Source organism: Ammodytes marinus, assembly GCF_949987685.1.
Source record: "Ammodytes marinus genome assembly, chromosome: 23".
Classification (NCBI taxonomy): Eukaryota; Metazoa; Chordata; class Actinopteri; order Uranoscopiformes; family Ammodytidae; genus Ammodytes; species Ammodytes marinus.
Window position 1 is genome coordinate 2,569,230 of NC_137227.1, and position 18,630 is coordinate 2,587,859.

Consider the following 18,630-nt stretch of genomic DNA (forward strand, 5'->3'; position numbering starts at 1 on the left):
TTCATTATCCTCTGGCTCGCCACTATTATGTGAAAAATACTGTCTCAATGTCGGATTTTTTTCCCCATGAACCCCTTTGACATAATTTGGGATTTTGGCGCTTTCAAAAGAGGCTATTTGAAAAGTTGATGGATTTATTGGCAACAAATCAAGACAGGCCAACGACGATTGCCAGCTTTCACCCGACCAATATGGCCCAGTCGTTTTGAATTTGAGATCCCTCCGGGGTATTTCTTTTATTACACTATATGACTTCATATGCCGAGGTGGTTTTCAATAAAGTATGATATTTGAAAAGTTCCATTTTGAAGGAAATGTGGGATTTTTTTTTCTCCGTGCAGTGATGTCATTTCTTTTTAAATAGCAGTAATATAGATTGGTTGACATGCCACTGCTAAATCATTGTGACCTTGATCTACCACATTCACTTTAAATCTCCACACTAAATTGCAATCAAGCAGGCGACAGCGGAAGCAATCTGAACAAGACTGGCACACACATAGCACTATATATCAGCTTTTATCATTCACATATTGTCACCTGTCAAACGCAAAGGTTTCTAATAGCATTAACCATGTCAGCAGGCCCCTTTAGGTGTATTATACTTTTTTTTTTAAAGGGACAGTGCCTTGTTTAATGTTAGATTGGTTAATAAGATATGAAGTCAGGGAAACTATCTCAGTTTGCCCTTCCCCCACATGATTGGTTAAAGGTGGACAACATTAACACTTGTTGTCAAAATCCCTTTTTGTCATATCTCCTTACGATCCGATACTTGTCCGTACTGTGTGTGCGCACGGAAACAAATCTGATGTTAACACACAGCCTATGCTATTTAAACTGACATGGAAACAAAGGGGGACCACCATAGCTAGCAGCATGCCCATATAGGCAAGTGTACGAAATGTGGATTTCTTTTTACAGCACACACAGTGTGGACAGGTAGCGGATTGTAAGGACTTATCCACTGCATTTGACAAAGAATGATTATGAGAGCAAGCATTCTCTACAATCACTGAATGCACATTTAATTGTCTTTTTCTTTTACAGTACACACACACCACTTATGAACCCTATGACAGGCCGGTATAAAAATACAACACGCTGAAGCTGCATTTTGAGCTCTGAGCCCAAGATGTTTTTTTTTTTATTCCTTCCTACCTTTCTTGTTTCAATCTCTTGTCTCGGCTGAGTCAGACCTCCCACATAAAGGTGGCTTATTGTCAAAGTAAGAGGGGAGTTATCGGGTGGATAAGAGGGCCCGTGGAAGTAAAGATATAAATGGTGCCAGGGATTTATCCAGGATCAGCCCTCTGAAAGCAGTTTTTATCCCCTTTCTGCCTTGTTCGAAAATGACTTCTTGCAACAGAGTCACTTGTGTTCCCCTCCTGCTCGACTCTGGAGTCTAGATCCGTCCAAAGTCAAAGTCAAATGTATTTCTATAGCACATTTAAAAACAAAATTAGTTGACCAAAGTGCTGTACAAGATATAATACAAAATAACATATAGGCCTAAGATACATGAAAAAAGTGTCAAAGTCTCAACTTGTGTTAAAGGCCAATGCAACAAAAGTGAGTAATCAGCAACGTATTAAACTGTTCAACTTTACAGGGATCCAGGTTCCATTCATTCATACACAGTCATACTGGTGGTGGTAAACTACGGTAGTAGCCACAGCTGCCCTTGAGCAGACTGACGGAAGCGTGGCTGCCATTCAGCGCCAACGGCCCCTCCGACCACCACCTCAAACATACACCATTCATACACATTCACACCAGGCAAGGTGGGTCTTCACGAAAGCTAAAATTTGTGAAGTTAGCATAATGCTGGGGTCAAAGCTTGGTGGCAACTATATACCTCTGCCCTACAAAGCCAGAGTTCTATTCTATTAAAATAAAAGTTTACCCAGATTTCTAATTGTTTTCACGCAAGATCGATATATTATTTTGAACACATTTTTGGGTGTTTTTTTCGACCTTTATTTGATAGTTCAAGATCAGAGAGTACTATGTATTTTTAATATAGCCCACCGTGCTTACATTGGTTTAGCTTTAGTAGTTTTCTGAAAAGCTTTTGGTCATAGGAAAGTGGCATCTTTAAGATTTGATTCCCTCTTTCTGCAAGATATTTCACATTTTCAACAATACGGATGTACCCTACTGCATATAAGGAGTAACTAGCAGCGTCATTACCAAAGTAGGTTCTAAAACAAAAGCATCTTGCATTGAATTTTGCAAATAATTGTATAAACTGCACTTTGCCCTTGGTGTATAGGGCAGACCCTGACCCAGCCAGTACAGCAGGAAACAGCCCTTCTCTTTCCCTTACAAGGAAGGGGGGGGGGGTGGGTAATTCAAAATACAATCAAATATTGCTATTTGGCAGCTGTTAGCTCTAGTCACCAGTTAACAGGCGACAGATATCCCGGTGGGAATTTTGACACGTTTCATTTTTGAGGGACACAGCTCATATCAAATTCGATAAACGTGGCAAATTTGCCGCCTGAAATTGAGTGCATAATCCCATAAACAGGACACAGACAGACCCAGAAGTCTGGTTTTTATCGGCAGCACGCGGTGTCCTTTCTCCAAGGTGCTTCCTTGAGGTTCTCCAAATACACAACTTTGCTCACGTCATCAAAAAAAATCCACCACCATATTATGCTCATCATGAGACTAATATGTTGAGAGCAAGTGGGTGCATTAACGCAATCCCCCTTTTACAGTATGTTCCAGATAAAGTGGTTACAGATGAGGCAGAATCAACCGCACCGTTCTTGCATGACTCACCCAGCCCTAAAGAAAATGGTTTTATTCACAAGCTGCAGTGGCAAAACTGACATAATCACACACCGATGATATCTGAATCATAGTGAATTCTACCAAGCATGGATTCCCTTGCAGCACCTGTTTGTAACACAGGTTCACATTAGGAATTCAGGTCGGGTTTATTTCAGCCCCCCCAATGACTCCAGTGTGTCTAAGAAGACTGATAGCAGCAATATGCATGCCTTTATACTATAATTTGGACACGCAGCTCAGCATTTTTTCCTCAAGGGCACATAAACTGTGCACTATACTACTGCACCTGCACTCGGGCCTAGGTATCCCCAGATGTTCTTATCATTTCAAAGACTTAATTGAGCTTGCCTGCCTGAGTGCATGATTTTGACTGTTTTGTCCAACAAACACGCACGGTAAGAAATTATCCTCCAAAGCAACGTCAGCCATTTCTTTTCCTTGTTCTTGAATTTCTCAGCTATAATATTGTTTTATTTTGCATGGGCTTAATGAAAACAATGTGTGGGGTCCCCCTGGAGCCAAAAATAAGCTCTAAGGCCCATGTTGACCCACTGTTTCTCCTGCTGTTTTTGTGTAACACTGTGTTTATAACATACAATGTCACCTCTAAATACCCCTTAGGTGCACACTGCTGACTACAATATTTCATCTAGAACCCCACTTAATGCACTTATAGCATTCACAAGGCTGTATGTATATGTATCTATATATTCACTACTCAGTTTCACCCACACACCATATCAGACACGCTCACAGACACACATTAGACTTGCCATGCCGCATCAATAGGAACTGAGGCAAAATCTCCAAGTTTGACCTTTTAGGCTCCCAACAGGTGTAACAAACTATACAGGACTCACTTAAACCAGCGATTGGTTTCAACTGAGACGTTCAGGTTGATACTTGAAGTTGCATTACAGTGGGATTGCTCTTGTTTTAATAGCCCTCTTGTTTGCCTATACATCTGTGATTTTCATCTTATTTTATTAGGCCTATCTGTTGCCTACACATTTTGTTACTTGTATATATTGATTTATTTAGCGTTGTGTTTTATGATCATGTATATTTATATGTTGTTTTTTATGGTCGTATTGTTTATATGTTGGCTACGGAAATTCTGGGATTTTTCTTTTCATTATTTTGTATTTCTTATATCGTGTGTGTCATTCGAAAATAATGACACACTTGCACTCAATGGCCATCCCTAAAAGTTCTATAGCCTATTTTGTAAGACATGTCTTTCTTATTTATTTATTTTTTGCCTCTGTTTGGGTTCTGAGTGGGCTTTGCAAAATAAAAGTCCCTGAACCACTTTATGGGTAGAAATGTAAAGATGCTGAATAGTAGTGGTCAGTAGACCTATTCGTGAAGCTAGGAGCCGGGCCTGACATCTCGGGCCTAGGCGCCAGGCCGACCAGCAAGCGGCGCTTCAGTCCCATTCTGGTGGGAGCCTGGCTATCGTTGTAAATGTCCACAGAGGATCTAGTTACACTACGCCCCGGCTCTATAAGCCCCAGTCAGTGCGCCGTTACGTTAGCCGCAGGACAGACAGAGGAGAGAGGGCAGAGTAGGACGCTGGCCAACGGCGGAATAAAGAGGCTCCACACTCATGTAAGTGACTTGTTATCAGCCAAGGAAACAATTTTGGAAATAATGTAAAAATAACTTATTAGGCCTTTTCGAGGGTCGCCTTTGTTCGCTACATTGTCGCTAATGAAATAGGATTGGGGGGTCGAATTGTATGAGACGTCTGTGGGTCACTAAACACGACCGACGTAATACTAAATAGCTTTTGACGTCCCCCCCTTCGAGTGCTTGTGTTTTATTCGTACAACAAACAGCCACAGCAGCCATTGTTTGGCTTTCTAAACTTCTTCACCGTGTTCCTCTCGTCGGAAGCCTGTTGCTCTCTCGCTCCATGGATGAGATGGGGAAGGAGGAGGAGGAGGAGTTGAGCAGAATGAAGCAAAGCGGATTGTCCAAAGTGCCGTAGTTATACCCTAGTATTCAAAATATTAGCAAACATGTTAATTCTTGTAATTATTTTGTGTTTTCTTCCAACAATAGCCTACGTCCACTGTAGGAACCGCGGCTACAATAAACAAGCCTATCGACAGATATTGCCTTTTATTTTGAAGGAGAACCGCGCGCCATACAATGACAACCTGTTATTATTAGCTATAGCCTACTTGATGTAACCGCAAAACTCGCACGCGCATGACTCCAACGAAGATTATCTTCGTAGGCGACATGCCATCTCAAAGCTCCTGTGTTTTAAGGTTTTAAAGCCATAGCCCTGCTTGTTTTAGGCTAGTGGTCAACCTAGCTAATGCCTTCCTCTGGCCTTCAGTTGAATCATTACAAGCCACTGGATGTGTGCAACTCGTAACCTTATAATGAACAACTTTCTGCTCTTGCTCAAGAATAGGATATGCATGTTTAATAGGCCTACATTTGAACGGTCCCTAAACGCAACACCTAGACTAGGCCTATGACTTTTTGTAGCACAAATATTGTAATGGTTTAGGAAATGGCTTAGGAAAACATATAATGATACATGTAGATGTGTCATAACCTATCTACAATGCATAGGCTTATCTTTCTTTGGAAGTGGCAGTATCCTAATCACTCATCTTTCAGGTGACCATATCTATTTAAATTCAATAGCAGAAATAAAGTAGACAAATATGTATATTTTATGCCAGCAATTTGTTCACCGCTACTCAATACTTAAAGACCCACTTCACCGGTGGAAATATGAAGGTGTATTGAACTCTGAGATCCTATGTAGTATAAATGTGTAAACATTTTAGAAATCGGTTCAACCTAGCCTGAGAAAAGGCAGAAAGAGTGTTTTATGGTCTCACTGTCTAACCCTACATTTTACCATGTGTGACATCACGCATGGTAAAATGTAGGGTTAGGATTAACAGGACAGCTGGGCCAAGGGAAGACTGAGGGAAGAAAAACCTCATTCATTATATTATAATAGTGGTTTTATAATGATAGAACGCCGGTTCCGTATGGGTGAAGTATTCCTTTAATCTTACACTAGCCTAATCCTTCCATATTAACCCAATAGGCTCATTTACAGGTCTAAAACAAATACAGTACACATGTGCTGCCTGCCATGTACTGTAACTCAAAAGCTTTGACAGTTATAAATGCACAGTGAGTGGGTGAAGCAAATGAGATGAATGTACACAAAGTTGATCCTTTCACCACGTGTACTGTGGCTATTCTAAGTATCTGTATAGGGCTTTAAAATTACCCTACCAAGCTCCTTTAATTTGTGAAGTCATCCCTGAGTCATGGTGGCGTGCTTTGAAACAGCAGTCACCAAAGTCAGGTGTGCCCTGTCCTGACATGGGATCTCATGACACCGGCAATACAGCATTACTCAGGCTAAAACACAAAAGACACAAGGCTAACCACCGTTATGTGCTAGTGCTACTATTGGGTTTCTAAAGTTGGCCTGGGATGTGTCACGGCTTTGTAATCAGTAATTATCTCCTTTTTTTAATGATAAAAGCAACATGCGACAAACAAATGCTTCATATGTAAATTGATAATAATATGTTTAGTCGTATTGTGTACTTAGTGTCAAACATATTACATTTCCGAATCTAATATGTGCCATTAGAGTTGCATTTGTTTGTTGTTTACGATAGAAAACTGAATATCTATTTGTATTCACTGATATGCAGTTCCCTATTTTACAGGGCACTTTCACTGTTTTCTGACCATTCTTCAAGAGAAAACAGTTATAGAACAGAATAATCTGCATGTTATTATATAATTCTAAAATAATTGTTAGTTTTTTCCACCCTGTCATGATGCGATAAGGGTTTTCATGCCTATAGTTCAAAATAACTGCTTAGCCTGAATATGATGAGTCATCATCAGAAATGTTGTCTCATGAAGATATATGGCTCTATCTATCTGACAGGAGACAACATTAATAATCATATTCAATTCGGGGGGCCGCAGCCGTTGTGTCGCACGCCCATGACAAAAAACTGCTGACTAGGTGCTTAGAATGAAGTTCCAGTAATTTAAATAACCAGGTAATCCATCATTAAGGGCATTAGTCAGTTAGTAAGTGAACTTGAGTTACAACCTACAGGAGATAGAGTGTGTGTTCAAACACTGACAAACACACTGCACTGTGGCACTGAGGCACTCTGTAAGCAGCCCGCAGTCAGTCCTTCAGCGCGATGGATAAAGCGTTCTTTTTAGAGATAGATATGGCCCTGAGTGAGAGGAAATAAATCCATTATTATTTTCCCTTCTATGTTGACCTTCAAATAGAGTGTTAAGAAGTTGGGTTCAAGGAGATTGAGCCTCTTTGCAGCTCTTGCTTCCTGCTTCTTTGCATGCACAGTGCGTATAGTGAAAGTTTAGGGATGTGTATGTGTGTGCACCTGATTTTCAGTTCTCTGATTGTTAAGGAAATAAAATCAGTGTTTTTTTCTTGTTTTTTTTGCAGGCCTTAATTGGGGCTTTGAAATTGCAGTTAATGGGGAGAAAGCACATTTAGCCGGAGATCTAACAATGATAGAAACAATGGGTAAGTAGCCGTTTTTGTTATATTCTATTCTTGTGTAATGGCAAACCAGATACAACCGATTGAGTCAGTGTGTATCATTACCATAGGGTAATGGTTGATAATGCATGATACATTAATACAATGATAGCTGTTGGCAGTGTATGGCTGTTTATTCACTGCATGACGGTCTTGGATACTAAAATAGCCGATTTAATCAAAAATAAACTCTACCATAATAAACAAGACAGACCGTGAAATATCCCCTCTGAAAACCCGTGTGCCTTTAAAAACAAAATTAATCATAACATTTTCAATGAGCAATGTCTATGCTCATTTGCATTTGGCTCTCGCTGTGAGTTTTTTCTCTCCCTCCACCAGAGTAAGAGGGCCCTGGATTGGGTTCAAGGCTTGGTGACTGCCAATGTTGCCATATCTGATGATGTTGCCATATACTTGATTGTTTGTTTGCCCCCCCCCCCCCCCCCCCCCATAGAGTATGTATTTGTCCAACTGTCAAAAGCATAGGGCCAAATTGCCCGACGGCGCTACTAGCTTCTTCCTTTTATCACTGCAATCTGTGGTCACTCTCAAGAACGGAATGTTTGACCCATGTGCTGATGTCCTATCAACTGGGGAGGTGCAGGATGGGTTAATGGGGCTTTATATACACCAGTCTTGGTAGCGTGAGATTAAAAGGCTTAACAAGTTATCTTTTCAAATTCTAGAATTCATTGTCGAATGTGGTATTTTTTTTCTTTTTATGGAATTAACCTTCTACAATTTGGACAATTTCATATGATGTCATCCTTATACTCATCCACTCTGCCCAGGAACCACTAGGTCATTTGGAACATACATGAGAGCAAACAGACAGACACAAACACACAAACAGATACACACACGGGTCACTCTGCTGTGACTCCTCATTATACACACTGAGGTGAGGGCAATGTTACCTGCTTAGGGCCCAGTGGTCAGAACCGTATTTCTTTTTGCAGAGGCTCCAGTGTTATTGGCTTGTTTACAACCTTTTCTTCCAACAACACAAGCTTCTAAGTGCAAATAAGAAAAAAATACTTTGGAGCTCTAGTCTGCACGGTCTATTAGGTGTTAGTCATGCTTGGTTGAGCCCTGGAAATTGCTTCATTTTTGTCCAGATGACATTGGTGTGGGCCCATCCTCACTAGGCTAACAAGCCACTCTGGACCTTTCTCCATTGTGGGGCTTATGCAAGGTCCAGCAAGCAAACCGTGGAGGGTCATTGCTTCTTTTTTTATCGATTGTCCCTCCTGATACACATTCCGTGCTTCATTTGCAAAGAAGGGGAACGTAGTTATTTTTGCAAACAAAGCGGCGTGTTTGAATTTATTTTTGTTTCAGAAACCTCATACTCGATTTTGATATAGCGAGGTCTGCTTCTGCCTAAGCAAAGCCTATAGGTTTAGATATGTGTGTGTCTCTCCATATTCTGGTTAAGACAATATTCTAAATAAGGTGTTATAACATGCCGGCAGCTACGGGAATTTTCCCATTAACGTGTAATGGAATATGATGGAGTCAACAGATTTTTTAGATGCAAATTCACGCATAACTAGTTAGATAATGCAATATTTATTAAATTTTTTTTGGAATTAATTAAAATACAAAAAGTTAAAAAGTTTTAATGTAAATAATCATACGGGACAGTTTTATGATGATATCTATTAGTTAAAATGGTACCCTATTCCACTGCAGTTTGCCTTAAGGTGTCTTCATGTCTTAATGATGTGACTAATGCTAGGCTTGCACTACACGATTTTTCACGTGATTTGACAGTCGCAGACAATCTTACAATGTCGGACTGAAATCACGGGATCCTGCTGGAATAGTGGCGCGCGCCCGTAATCTCAGTCGTTTGGTGTAAGGTGGTCATTCGACCCGATTTCAGCCAGTCTTCTTCCCGTCTTTACGTTCTGACATTATCAAACATGTTTGATATTATCGCTAGTCTTAGGGGGTTGGCTCAAGCGAAATGACGTAAACACTGTCACACTCTCGCATGCACCAAGCACGACGCAGGAGGAGCGGCATTAGTCGCGACCTGTGTCCGCCTGTGCAGGCACTTATTTCAGACACGTTTTCCTTGAAGCCTCGGCGGGAGAACCAGGCTGACCTTAACACTTTACCATCAAATACAGGGTTAGGAGTTAAAGTTATTGGGGTATGAGATCAGCAAATAAAGATGGTCAAATAACTAAAGGAAGTCCCCCGCTCGGAATATTGAATTAACCTTTTTTTAATTAAATAATCACTATCGCGTTTGCGGAAATAATATTAATCTCAAAAGGAATCTAGTTGTAGTCTTGCAATATGAGACCCCATGTCTTTTCAAAATCTCACTCTGTGACTGAAAACTAATGACTAGTTGTCTTCAGGTGTGAGTTGATTGTCTTCAGATGTAAGAGTGTTTCAGTCTTCAGCCTTTTCAAAGTCTTTTAAAAGTCCTCTAGTATAAGCCCAGCATAAAACGCCACATGTCTTAATACAATTATTGCTTACTCTGACTGTGACCTTATTGTTATTAAGGTGAGAGGAAAACTGCTGTATTTACATGGCAATGTCTTTTTAGGACCATATCCAAACAACCTCTTCCCAGCTGTCTCACTATCTCTTCCCAAAGTATACTGATAAAGCCTCTGTCCTCATCAGTGCTCTCTCCACCTCTCTCTGTCTCTCTCTCTCCCCCACACACTTCCACACATCCTTCACTCCTGGCACTCCGGCGCTGTCACTGAACTATGCGGCGGTCCACAGACACCCAGCGTGCCTTGCAGGCGGTGGAGCGTCTCCAGGCCAAGCTGAAGGAGCGGGGGGAGGTGCCCACGGAGGAGAAGCTCAGCCTGCTCAAATCAGTGCTCCAGAGCCCCCTCTTCCACCAGATCCTGGCCCTGCAGAAGTCCGTCCAGCACCTCAAAGACCAGGTAAACGCCCAAATCAGTCATTTACAAACGGGTGGGAGCAGGGCAATTTGGAGTGGGTCGAGGTGTGTGTGAAAAAAAAAATTGTTGATGAAAAAGTTCAACACATTTTCTGATGCTGCGCTTTTATTTTGAAGGACACAGGGTTCCCAGTATACAGTGTGGAAAAGTGACATACCTCTGGAGGATTTATACACATGGCTACTACAGGCAAACAGTACACACAAAACATTGAATACAGAATGTGACTAAAACCTCAATGTGTTGTGTGCAGAGAAGTGCTGGCACTTGAGAGAATGAAGAATTCAAGCATATATACAGTATGTATACACACACACATACATATCTGTAATTCAAGATATGTTTGCCTTTGTATTTATTTAAAGAAAAGTCTGCAATTATATTGCTTAACACAGACAAACGTATGTTCTTGAAACTTAATGAACAAAGTGTTTATAAAGCATTTTGTACCTAAATGAACTTGTATATTCAAACATTTTGAGATATGTGGGTCAATAATTCATGTCTAAAGCATAACGTGGGGTTTCACACTATCCACTTTTTGACATTGGTAAATACCTTGCAGGTCTAATTTGGAGAGACAGTGTTTGGAAGATAAGTGATGCTGGTCTCCCAGGTCATTAGGAGTGTACTTGGTTATGCTCATTTAGACTTCTTCATTATTAGTTTACAGAGTATGAACTGCCAAAAATGCCAGATGGCCAGGGCTAATTTGTCCGTTTTTTATTACCATCATGTAGTCATGGTTATTGTCTTTGTGTAGACAGGCTACTGAGGCAGTGTCACCCTGCCTGCAGACACCAAACAACCAACACCCATGGTTTCATTATGGTGACATTGGGATGTTGACACCCTTAACTAGCCTTTAGCACTCGGCCCAGACCAAGTGTAAAAACCCAAAGCAATATTCAAACTGCAATGCATTTGCTAATGGGAGGCCTCAGCAGTTGGAATTAGCCGGTTTAAGCGGAGGAAGAGTAACACATAGAGGGTATTTGGTACTTAAAGACTGACCTTTGGAAGATATACCCACCTAATTAGACTTACTCAGACTGTTGAAGCCTCACGTTGGCTGCTGGTTGAACATTTTGAAAGAGGAGCTCTTAAAGGGATAGTTCAATATTATTAAAATATATCAGGTACCTTGAACTGGTGTCAGAGGGGGCCAGCAGAAAAAAGTTTAAATGTAGAAATGCCGATTAACCTGATTGATAAGCTGCACCACACAGGCACGAGTTGGCGTAGATACACATGGCCGAACTACGCTTGAAAAAATGGTGCAAAAATAAATGGCTGACGCCGAGCTGCAAACTAAAGCCGTTGAAAAATACTACATTTAGTGTACAATTAAACAGATGTTTATTTTGTAAGTAAGCATTTGTATATGTGGATCAACCTCAGCGATGAATCATGCTTTCGGTGAAAAAAATGGTCATCGGCCTACTGTTGCAAGACTGACTTTTCCATATCCTTACTCCCAAATGATGTCTACTGCCTTTGCTATTGTTTCCTCTATGACCTCACTGATTCTGTATTTTGGGCTCATGTCCCCCCCCCCCATTTCAATCCACATCCCCATCGGTGTTGCCGCTTTGGCCAAATTGCTGTCAGGGTTCACACAAGCCAGATATAATATGGGCAGACAGAAGATAGCTGGCCTAAGTCAGGAACATCTTGTCTTTCAAGCTGATTGTCTCCATTGAGACATTCACATTCTGAGTGGAAGCAAAGAGCTCCTGAGTCAGAGTGGAGAAAAGGGGCCCGGGTAAGTGTTTGAGAAATGGAGACAGAAATATGTGAGCTATGCAGTGGGAGGCAGGGATGCTACTGCTTTTACCCTCTTGTGGAATTTAGATTATAAAAGCCCTGCTGCTGGCATTTTTCTGTGTGCTGGCAATTTAGCTTTTTCAAAAGAGGTACATTCCTCTGTGTGTGTGTGTGTGTGTGTGTGTGTGTGTGTGTGTGTGTGTGTGTGTGTGTGTGTGTGTGTGTGTGTCTGTGTGTGTCTGTGTATGTATGCATGTTTGTTTGTTTTATTTAGCTAAATTTATCAAGCAGCCATGCATTGTAAAAACCCTTCATATTCTAAAAATGGACCTATTCCATGGCCGTAACAATGCTCAAGCGACATTTTTCAGCAAGTGCAACAAGTCCCTGTTATTGTTTTGACAGAGCCTCCAAACCTGACTGCGTTTGTTTGGCCCCTCAAAGCAGAGCCAATTTGGAGAGAGGATGCAGTTTTGTGTTTTGTGCTGTGAGACAAGAGCCAGACACATCACACACACACACACACACACACACACACACACACACACACACACACACACACACACACACACACACACACACACACACACACACACTGTCCGTCTGCTGGCTCTGCTAGTTAGGCCTTGCCCAGCACCGTGTCGCTATGGCGACAAGGCCACACTCGCCCAATGAGAATGAGGCCGTCGTGTGAAGTGGGGCAGAAACAATTTCTTAAATGTGCAAGAACCAAACTGGAACTTTAATCCTCTTAGCCAGGCCCCAGCTAACAAAGCTCATGCTTGAGGGCAGCAACTTAGCAGCATGCTACGCTAACTTAGCCCAGGAGTTTTTTATTGTCTGTTTGCTGTGTGCAGCACTAGTGTGTCCTGTACATGGAGTTTTGTTTGCTCGGGGCTCATCTGGTGCCGTGTTTAAAGGAGGCACAATTTGCAGCACATTGTTTTACCGAGCTCCCAAAGCAAATGCACAAAGTTCACAAGGACAGCTTTTTAGCCTCGGAAACGCCATATGCCAAATTAAGTGTTTATGAAATTATGGCTCGTATCATGTCTGTCCCTTTTTCCAATCCGATTCAGATGGCCATAAGCATTATGTCCTTTGGCTGATGAAATTGGAAAAACACAGCTCTGCGTAGTTGTCGCTTTCATGTAATTCATCTGTCACACAAAGTAAAGTCATTGCAGTAATTAACCCCCCCCCCCCAGCATATTAAAGCATCCAGATGGCCCGGCCGACGCCATGATAGAAATATTGCATTTGGAGCCTCGTCATTGTTGGAACATCAGCTGAGAGCTATCATCTCTTGAAGGGATTAGGCTGCCACAGATCCAGCTAATCGTGGGTTGGGATAACAGACTATCTGGCATCCCCAGTGGTTCCACACTACACCCACACACTACAGGGTTTTGGTGTCTAAAATTACATTTGCCTAATGTGTGCTTTCCGCAGTCGGAAATGAATCAGGCTGTTTTATTTTGGTGGGAACTTTTAATTGTCTTTGGTTTGGATTAGCACCAGTAATTGCTCTGCTCTCTATTTGTAGAAAAATCAAAGCTGTTGTTGGTGTGCTGTCACACTGGTAACGCTAACAGACAACATCACCACTTGTATATTAGAAGGCCAGTGTCATTTTCAGTCTCTCTTGCGTAGGCTGTGTATTACTATTAACACCGGATTATTTCTCAGCCCACACACAGTATACAGGTAAGCAGATTGTCAGGAGATATTCACTGCTTTTGACATGAAGTGATTTTGAAAAGCATTCTCCAGAATCCCTGACTCCACCTTTAATCCTAAAATGAAACATTTGCTGTTTTCAACATGTTTATGATCATTCTTTGTCCAGGAGAGTGTCCAAGGGTCACATGGGAGTGACACTGGCGATCTCGTCACAGCAGTCAAGGCCAACGGCGGCCATGTTTCCTATGCAGACGCATGCGTCGCCTCACAAGTCAATGGCAAGACGCCATCCGAAGAATTTGAACACATCATTCACTCCATGGCACAGGTAAAGGATACAACTGCATAGCGAAATAAATCATTGCACTGTTTGTACACTGCTTTTTGCCTGTCAGTGCAATAACAAAGGTTTATCTTAGAAGAGAAGGCCCAGTAACATTCTCCCAGCACAATGCAATTGAGTGTCTTGCTTGTTGAAGATATAAATCATCCATTTTTACAACAACCAAGAGGATAAGCACCCAGTTAACATAGTTTAGGATTAAGAGGAGTTAAACTGTATTTTGCAATACAGACTTACAAAACGTTTGAATCTTCTGTCATTCCCAAAAGGCCGTGAAGTAATGTACCCTGATGAGTATTACTCTTATAACAATGGGAAGGAATAGAAGAATACACACATTGATAGCGTATGTTAAAGGTGTTCATTTTAACAACATAAATATGTCACCTTGAATACGTTTTCAGAAGAAATATCCAAAGATGGGCAAAAGCAAGACCTATAGACCGCCCACTGTGGTCATGAAATACTCTTCTGAATTGCTAGCCCGGTAGCTTGTGATGCACAGCGGGGGCTACACTGTTATCTGATGTGTGTTTGATCACAGGGTCGCTACGTGGCGCATGCGGAGCTGCAGAAGCCAGCGTCAGGGGGCCTTGGCTTCAGCGTGGTGGGCCTAAAAAGCGAGAACCGCGGAGAGCTGGGCATTTTCATCCAAGAAATCCAACCGGGGAGTGTGGCTGACTGGTATGTTGACAATCCCCCCCCCCCCCCTTCCCACGCCAAATGAGCAAAGAGAGACTTGGAGACTCCCTTACATCTTAAATTGCAACACTTTAGTGCCCAGGCCTGCGTACATGTTGTGATGTTTGCGTCCGTCACTGTTTGTACTGTTATGTGTTGTCGCCTCTCCTCGCTGTAAACCAATTTGCCCTCTTGGGACACTAATAAAAATCTTGAATCTTGAATCTTGAATCTTGAAGTCAACATTTCAGAAAGTTCCTGAACATGTGGCCAATAGTTGAATTATAATTTAAATATTTTAAAATTATATTGCTGACAGTCTGAGACTTTTACAGATTCTTGTGGGAAATCTTACAAATTGGCCTTTCTCACTGGAAATGCATGCTTTGATTTGATTCATTTTATTCTGAACATGTAAAATATTTAGCAAAGACAAAAACACAAAAACAAAACATTAGAAATCATAGCGCAGTCCTTAAATTGCCAAACACTTGATCATTTTGATTGCATATTTGAAAGGAGCTTTGTGGCGTTTTTTTTTTCTTCTTCAGACAATACTGTGCATGTCTTCAAAACAAAACATATCTACCTTGGTACAACAGCTATTCCCTGTACATTTCTGTCTGAGGGAGATTTAGTTTGAAATCTCAGAAAGCTCTTGACACCATTCAATTCATGGCCACTATTTTCTTTTTTTTTTTACCTCCTTCAGTGATGGGAAGTTGAAAGAAGCTGACCAGATCTTAGCCATCAATGGGCAGCCCCTGGACCAGACAGTGACCCACCAGCAGGCCATAGGCATCCTGCAGTGCGCTTCAGAGAGGGTGCAGCTCACAGTAGCCAGAGGGCCCATTCCTCAGCTGGCCAGTCCCGTGGTGTCCCGCACGCCCTCTGCTGCCAGCACACTGTCAGCCAACTCCAGCGCGGTACACACGCACGCACGCACGCACACAAACACACACACACACACACACACACACACACACACACACACACACACACATCAACGTCATGAATAAAAACAATTTAAAAGCTTTTTGAAATATCTCAAGTCCATCAAAGTCAAAGGCAGCTCTATTGTCAATTTCCCCAATATGTGCCAGACATACAGTGGAATCAAAATTACGTTTCTCTCTGACGCTGCAATTAGAACAAAATGATACAATTGGATAAGATTAGAAGAGTAATATACAATAAATGAATTCTAAATATTAATATATTTACAATATGTGCAATATGCAGTAATTGAAGAATTTGAAAGTTTACATTCATGTCTGGATAAATATGTTTTTTTTTGTTCAAAAGTTAAATGTTCAGCTCATTGTTTCTTCTATTGTATATCCCCTAGTGGCAGCACGTGGAAACCATTGAGCTGGTGAACGACGGCACCGGTCTTGGCTTCGGTATAGTGGGAGGAAAGACCACTGGAGTTATAGTCAAAACCATCCTGCCCGGAGGAATAGCTGACCAGGTAATGTGCACATTGGTCAATATCTAACTAATTATGAATACAGTTGCATCTCTTTAAAAATCAAGATGTCGTATAACACCAGAGTTAACATCTTTATTCTATGGGGGGCGCTCTTGGTGTAGTGGTTAGTGCGCCCGATCAGTCCTCAGAAGCAGCAGACCACAGGTTCCAATCCAGCCCGTGTTCGTTCTCTGCATGTCATAAAAGCATAAAAAATGCCCCAAAAAATGTGTTTTATAATAATCGTGTTGTCAAAAAAAATGTCAGAATAGATTTTTATAAATCAAAAGGACGCTACACACAGACTAAGGAAGAGAACCATGCTTTTTTTCTACACCAGGATGGCCGCCTACACAGTGGGGACCACATCCTGAGAATCGGGGAGACTGACCTTCAGGGCATGGGCAGTGAGCAGGTGGCTCAGGTGCTCAGGCAGTGTGGGAACAGAGTCAAGTTGGTGGTGACCAGGGGCCCCATGGACGAGAACCCATCCGTCTCTGCCATCATGCCTGTGGTGCTGCCCACTGTCAACGAACAACAGGTGAGAGTTGGGACGTTTCACTCCCAAGCAAAATATATGGAAAATCATCACGTATGACAAAATAACACACGGTTATACACATAAAAAACACGTTGTTACTTACTACGCTGTATCCTCTCTTACTCCTGACAGCCCGGGCAAATGGGATGAAATAAAATAGCAGATTGAATCACTTATGACTCATACTTTGGAGAAGAGATATAGCTGTACTCACTCAGAAACAGCCCAAACAAACAGCAACCACAACTGACTCACTGTACGTCTCACTTCAATTTAAAAGAAACAAAAGAATATTAATAAAGTGTATTTTAATGAACACATTGACTAGTACAATTACTCTACAACAAATAAGTAACGCTACAGTTACTTTTACTAAAGGTGGGGAGAAAAAGAAAATCCAGAATAAAAACCCATTTCCCATTCCTTTGATCTACATGGTTTAGCCCACATTGAAAACACATGGTGGAGAAGTGTTATTAGTGTGCCCCAGCCTCAACCAGGAAGTGAACCTCAAAAGTTCAGAATCACATACCTTCTACTATTTAGTATGGTAGAAAAAAAGATTTAGGATGTCCCGATTCCTGTGGCCAGATTTAGGATGGATAGAAAGACCCGGATGTCTACTACATCCAGCAGAGATTTTTAGTGTTGAAAACAGCATCCTATTTGGGCGATTCTGACCCATAATCGTCACATCAACGGAGCCTCCATATGAAAACAAACAGGGATGCGACGGATATAAAAGCAAGAGGCAAGATCAAGGCGCAATGTTACGATGAAATAAATAAGTCAAAGTATGTCCCAATTGTATGCCTACTGCATCCTAACTAGATTATTTTTATCGTTAGATGTAGTATGTAGAATAGAAAAAAGAAAGAGTATGCAATTTGGAATGTAGTGTAAGGATATGGAATCAAGACAAACAGACAGTATAACAATGAAACAAATATTTGAAGGAAAATACATTTATTTAAACAAATGCAGTAAATTGGATCCTAATTTAGCTGAAAAAACCTCTAACAAAAAAATCTGATAAATGAATAAACAAAGATCTGACCTGTCATACATTTTTTCACAGGGCTGCGAGGGAGATGAGTCCGACGCATTTGACGTGAGTTTGTCCAAGAACAACCAAGGGCTGGGGATCACTATCGCCGGCTACGTCGGGGATAAAGATTCAGGTGAGAAAATGGCAGATTAGCTTTGTTTTCTTCTTGTATTACAAGAACAATTAATTAAAGGTGTGATATTCAAGGGTTTATAGTGATAGACCCAGTAGTACAATTATTCTTCAAACGTTGCATAAGTCCACTGGGACTATGTGTTACGTTATTTTACACAGCTAGCGCTATGACCGAGCTAAAGCGCTGTCATAGACATGTGTCATCATGTGTGCTGTATGAAGCGCTACTGCAGGCTACGAGAAATGACGTTTTGCGGCGCTTTGGTGGCCCGAGCATAACAGCCAACAACAGTAGGTTATCTGTATTACTGTGGAAAAAGACTGCGTATTATACTGGTGCGTCTCATAACATATTTTTACACCAGGTGCAATTGAAGATACCAACACTGACGTTTTTACATCAAAGTGAAACATCTGCTTGTGATTCTGTTCAGGCTTTACTGTTATGATTCATTGCTACATTGCTCTCTTTTTTTCTCTCAGAGCCCTCTGGTATTTTTGTCAAGAGCATAACAAAAGACAGTGCTGTAGATCAAGATGGCCGCATTCATGTTGGAGACCAGATAATAGCTGTAAGTACCCCAATTACGCTCTCCGTAGCCATAACTCTTTTTCTCTGTATTAGTCTGTAT

The 18,630-nt window shown here is 41.4% G+C and overlaps 1 protein-coding gene across 1 annotated transcript in view; it reads left to right on the forward strand.

Moving 5' to 3' along the window:
• Positions 1 to 4,362: 4,362 nt before the first annotated feature.
• mpdz (multiple PDZ domain crumbs cell polarity complex component) overlaps positions 4,363 to 18,630 on the forward strand; it is a 58,897-nt gene continuing 44,629 nt past the window's right edge. The window contains exons 1-10 of the mRNA XM_080051582.1: positions 4,363 to 4,413; positions 7,292 to 7,372; positions 10,145 to 10,311; positions 13,946 to 14,107; positions 14,667 to 14,806; positions 15,516 to 15,729; positions 16,152 to 16,274; positions 16,615 to 16,815; positions 17,894 to 17,996; positions 18,482 to 18,570. Of these exons, the coding sequence (XP_079907708.1) occupies positions 7,357 to 7,372; positions 10,145 to 10,311; positions 13,946 to 14,107; positions 14,667 to 14,806; positions 15,516 to 15,729; positions 16,152 to 16,274; positions 16,615 to 16,815; positions 17,894 to 17,996; positions 18,482 to 18,570 (1,215 nt within the window). The 5' untranslated portion in view covers positions 4,363 to 4,413; positions 7,292 to 7,356. The remainder of the gene's footprint in view (positions 4,414 to 7,291; positions 7,373 to 10,144; positions 10,312 to 13,945; positions 14,108 to 14,666; positions 14,807 to 15,515; positions 15,730 to 16,151; positions 16,275 to 16,614; positions 16,816 to 17,893; positions 17,997 to 18,481; positions 18,571 to 18,630) is intronic.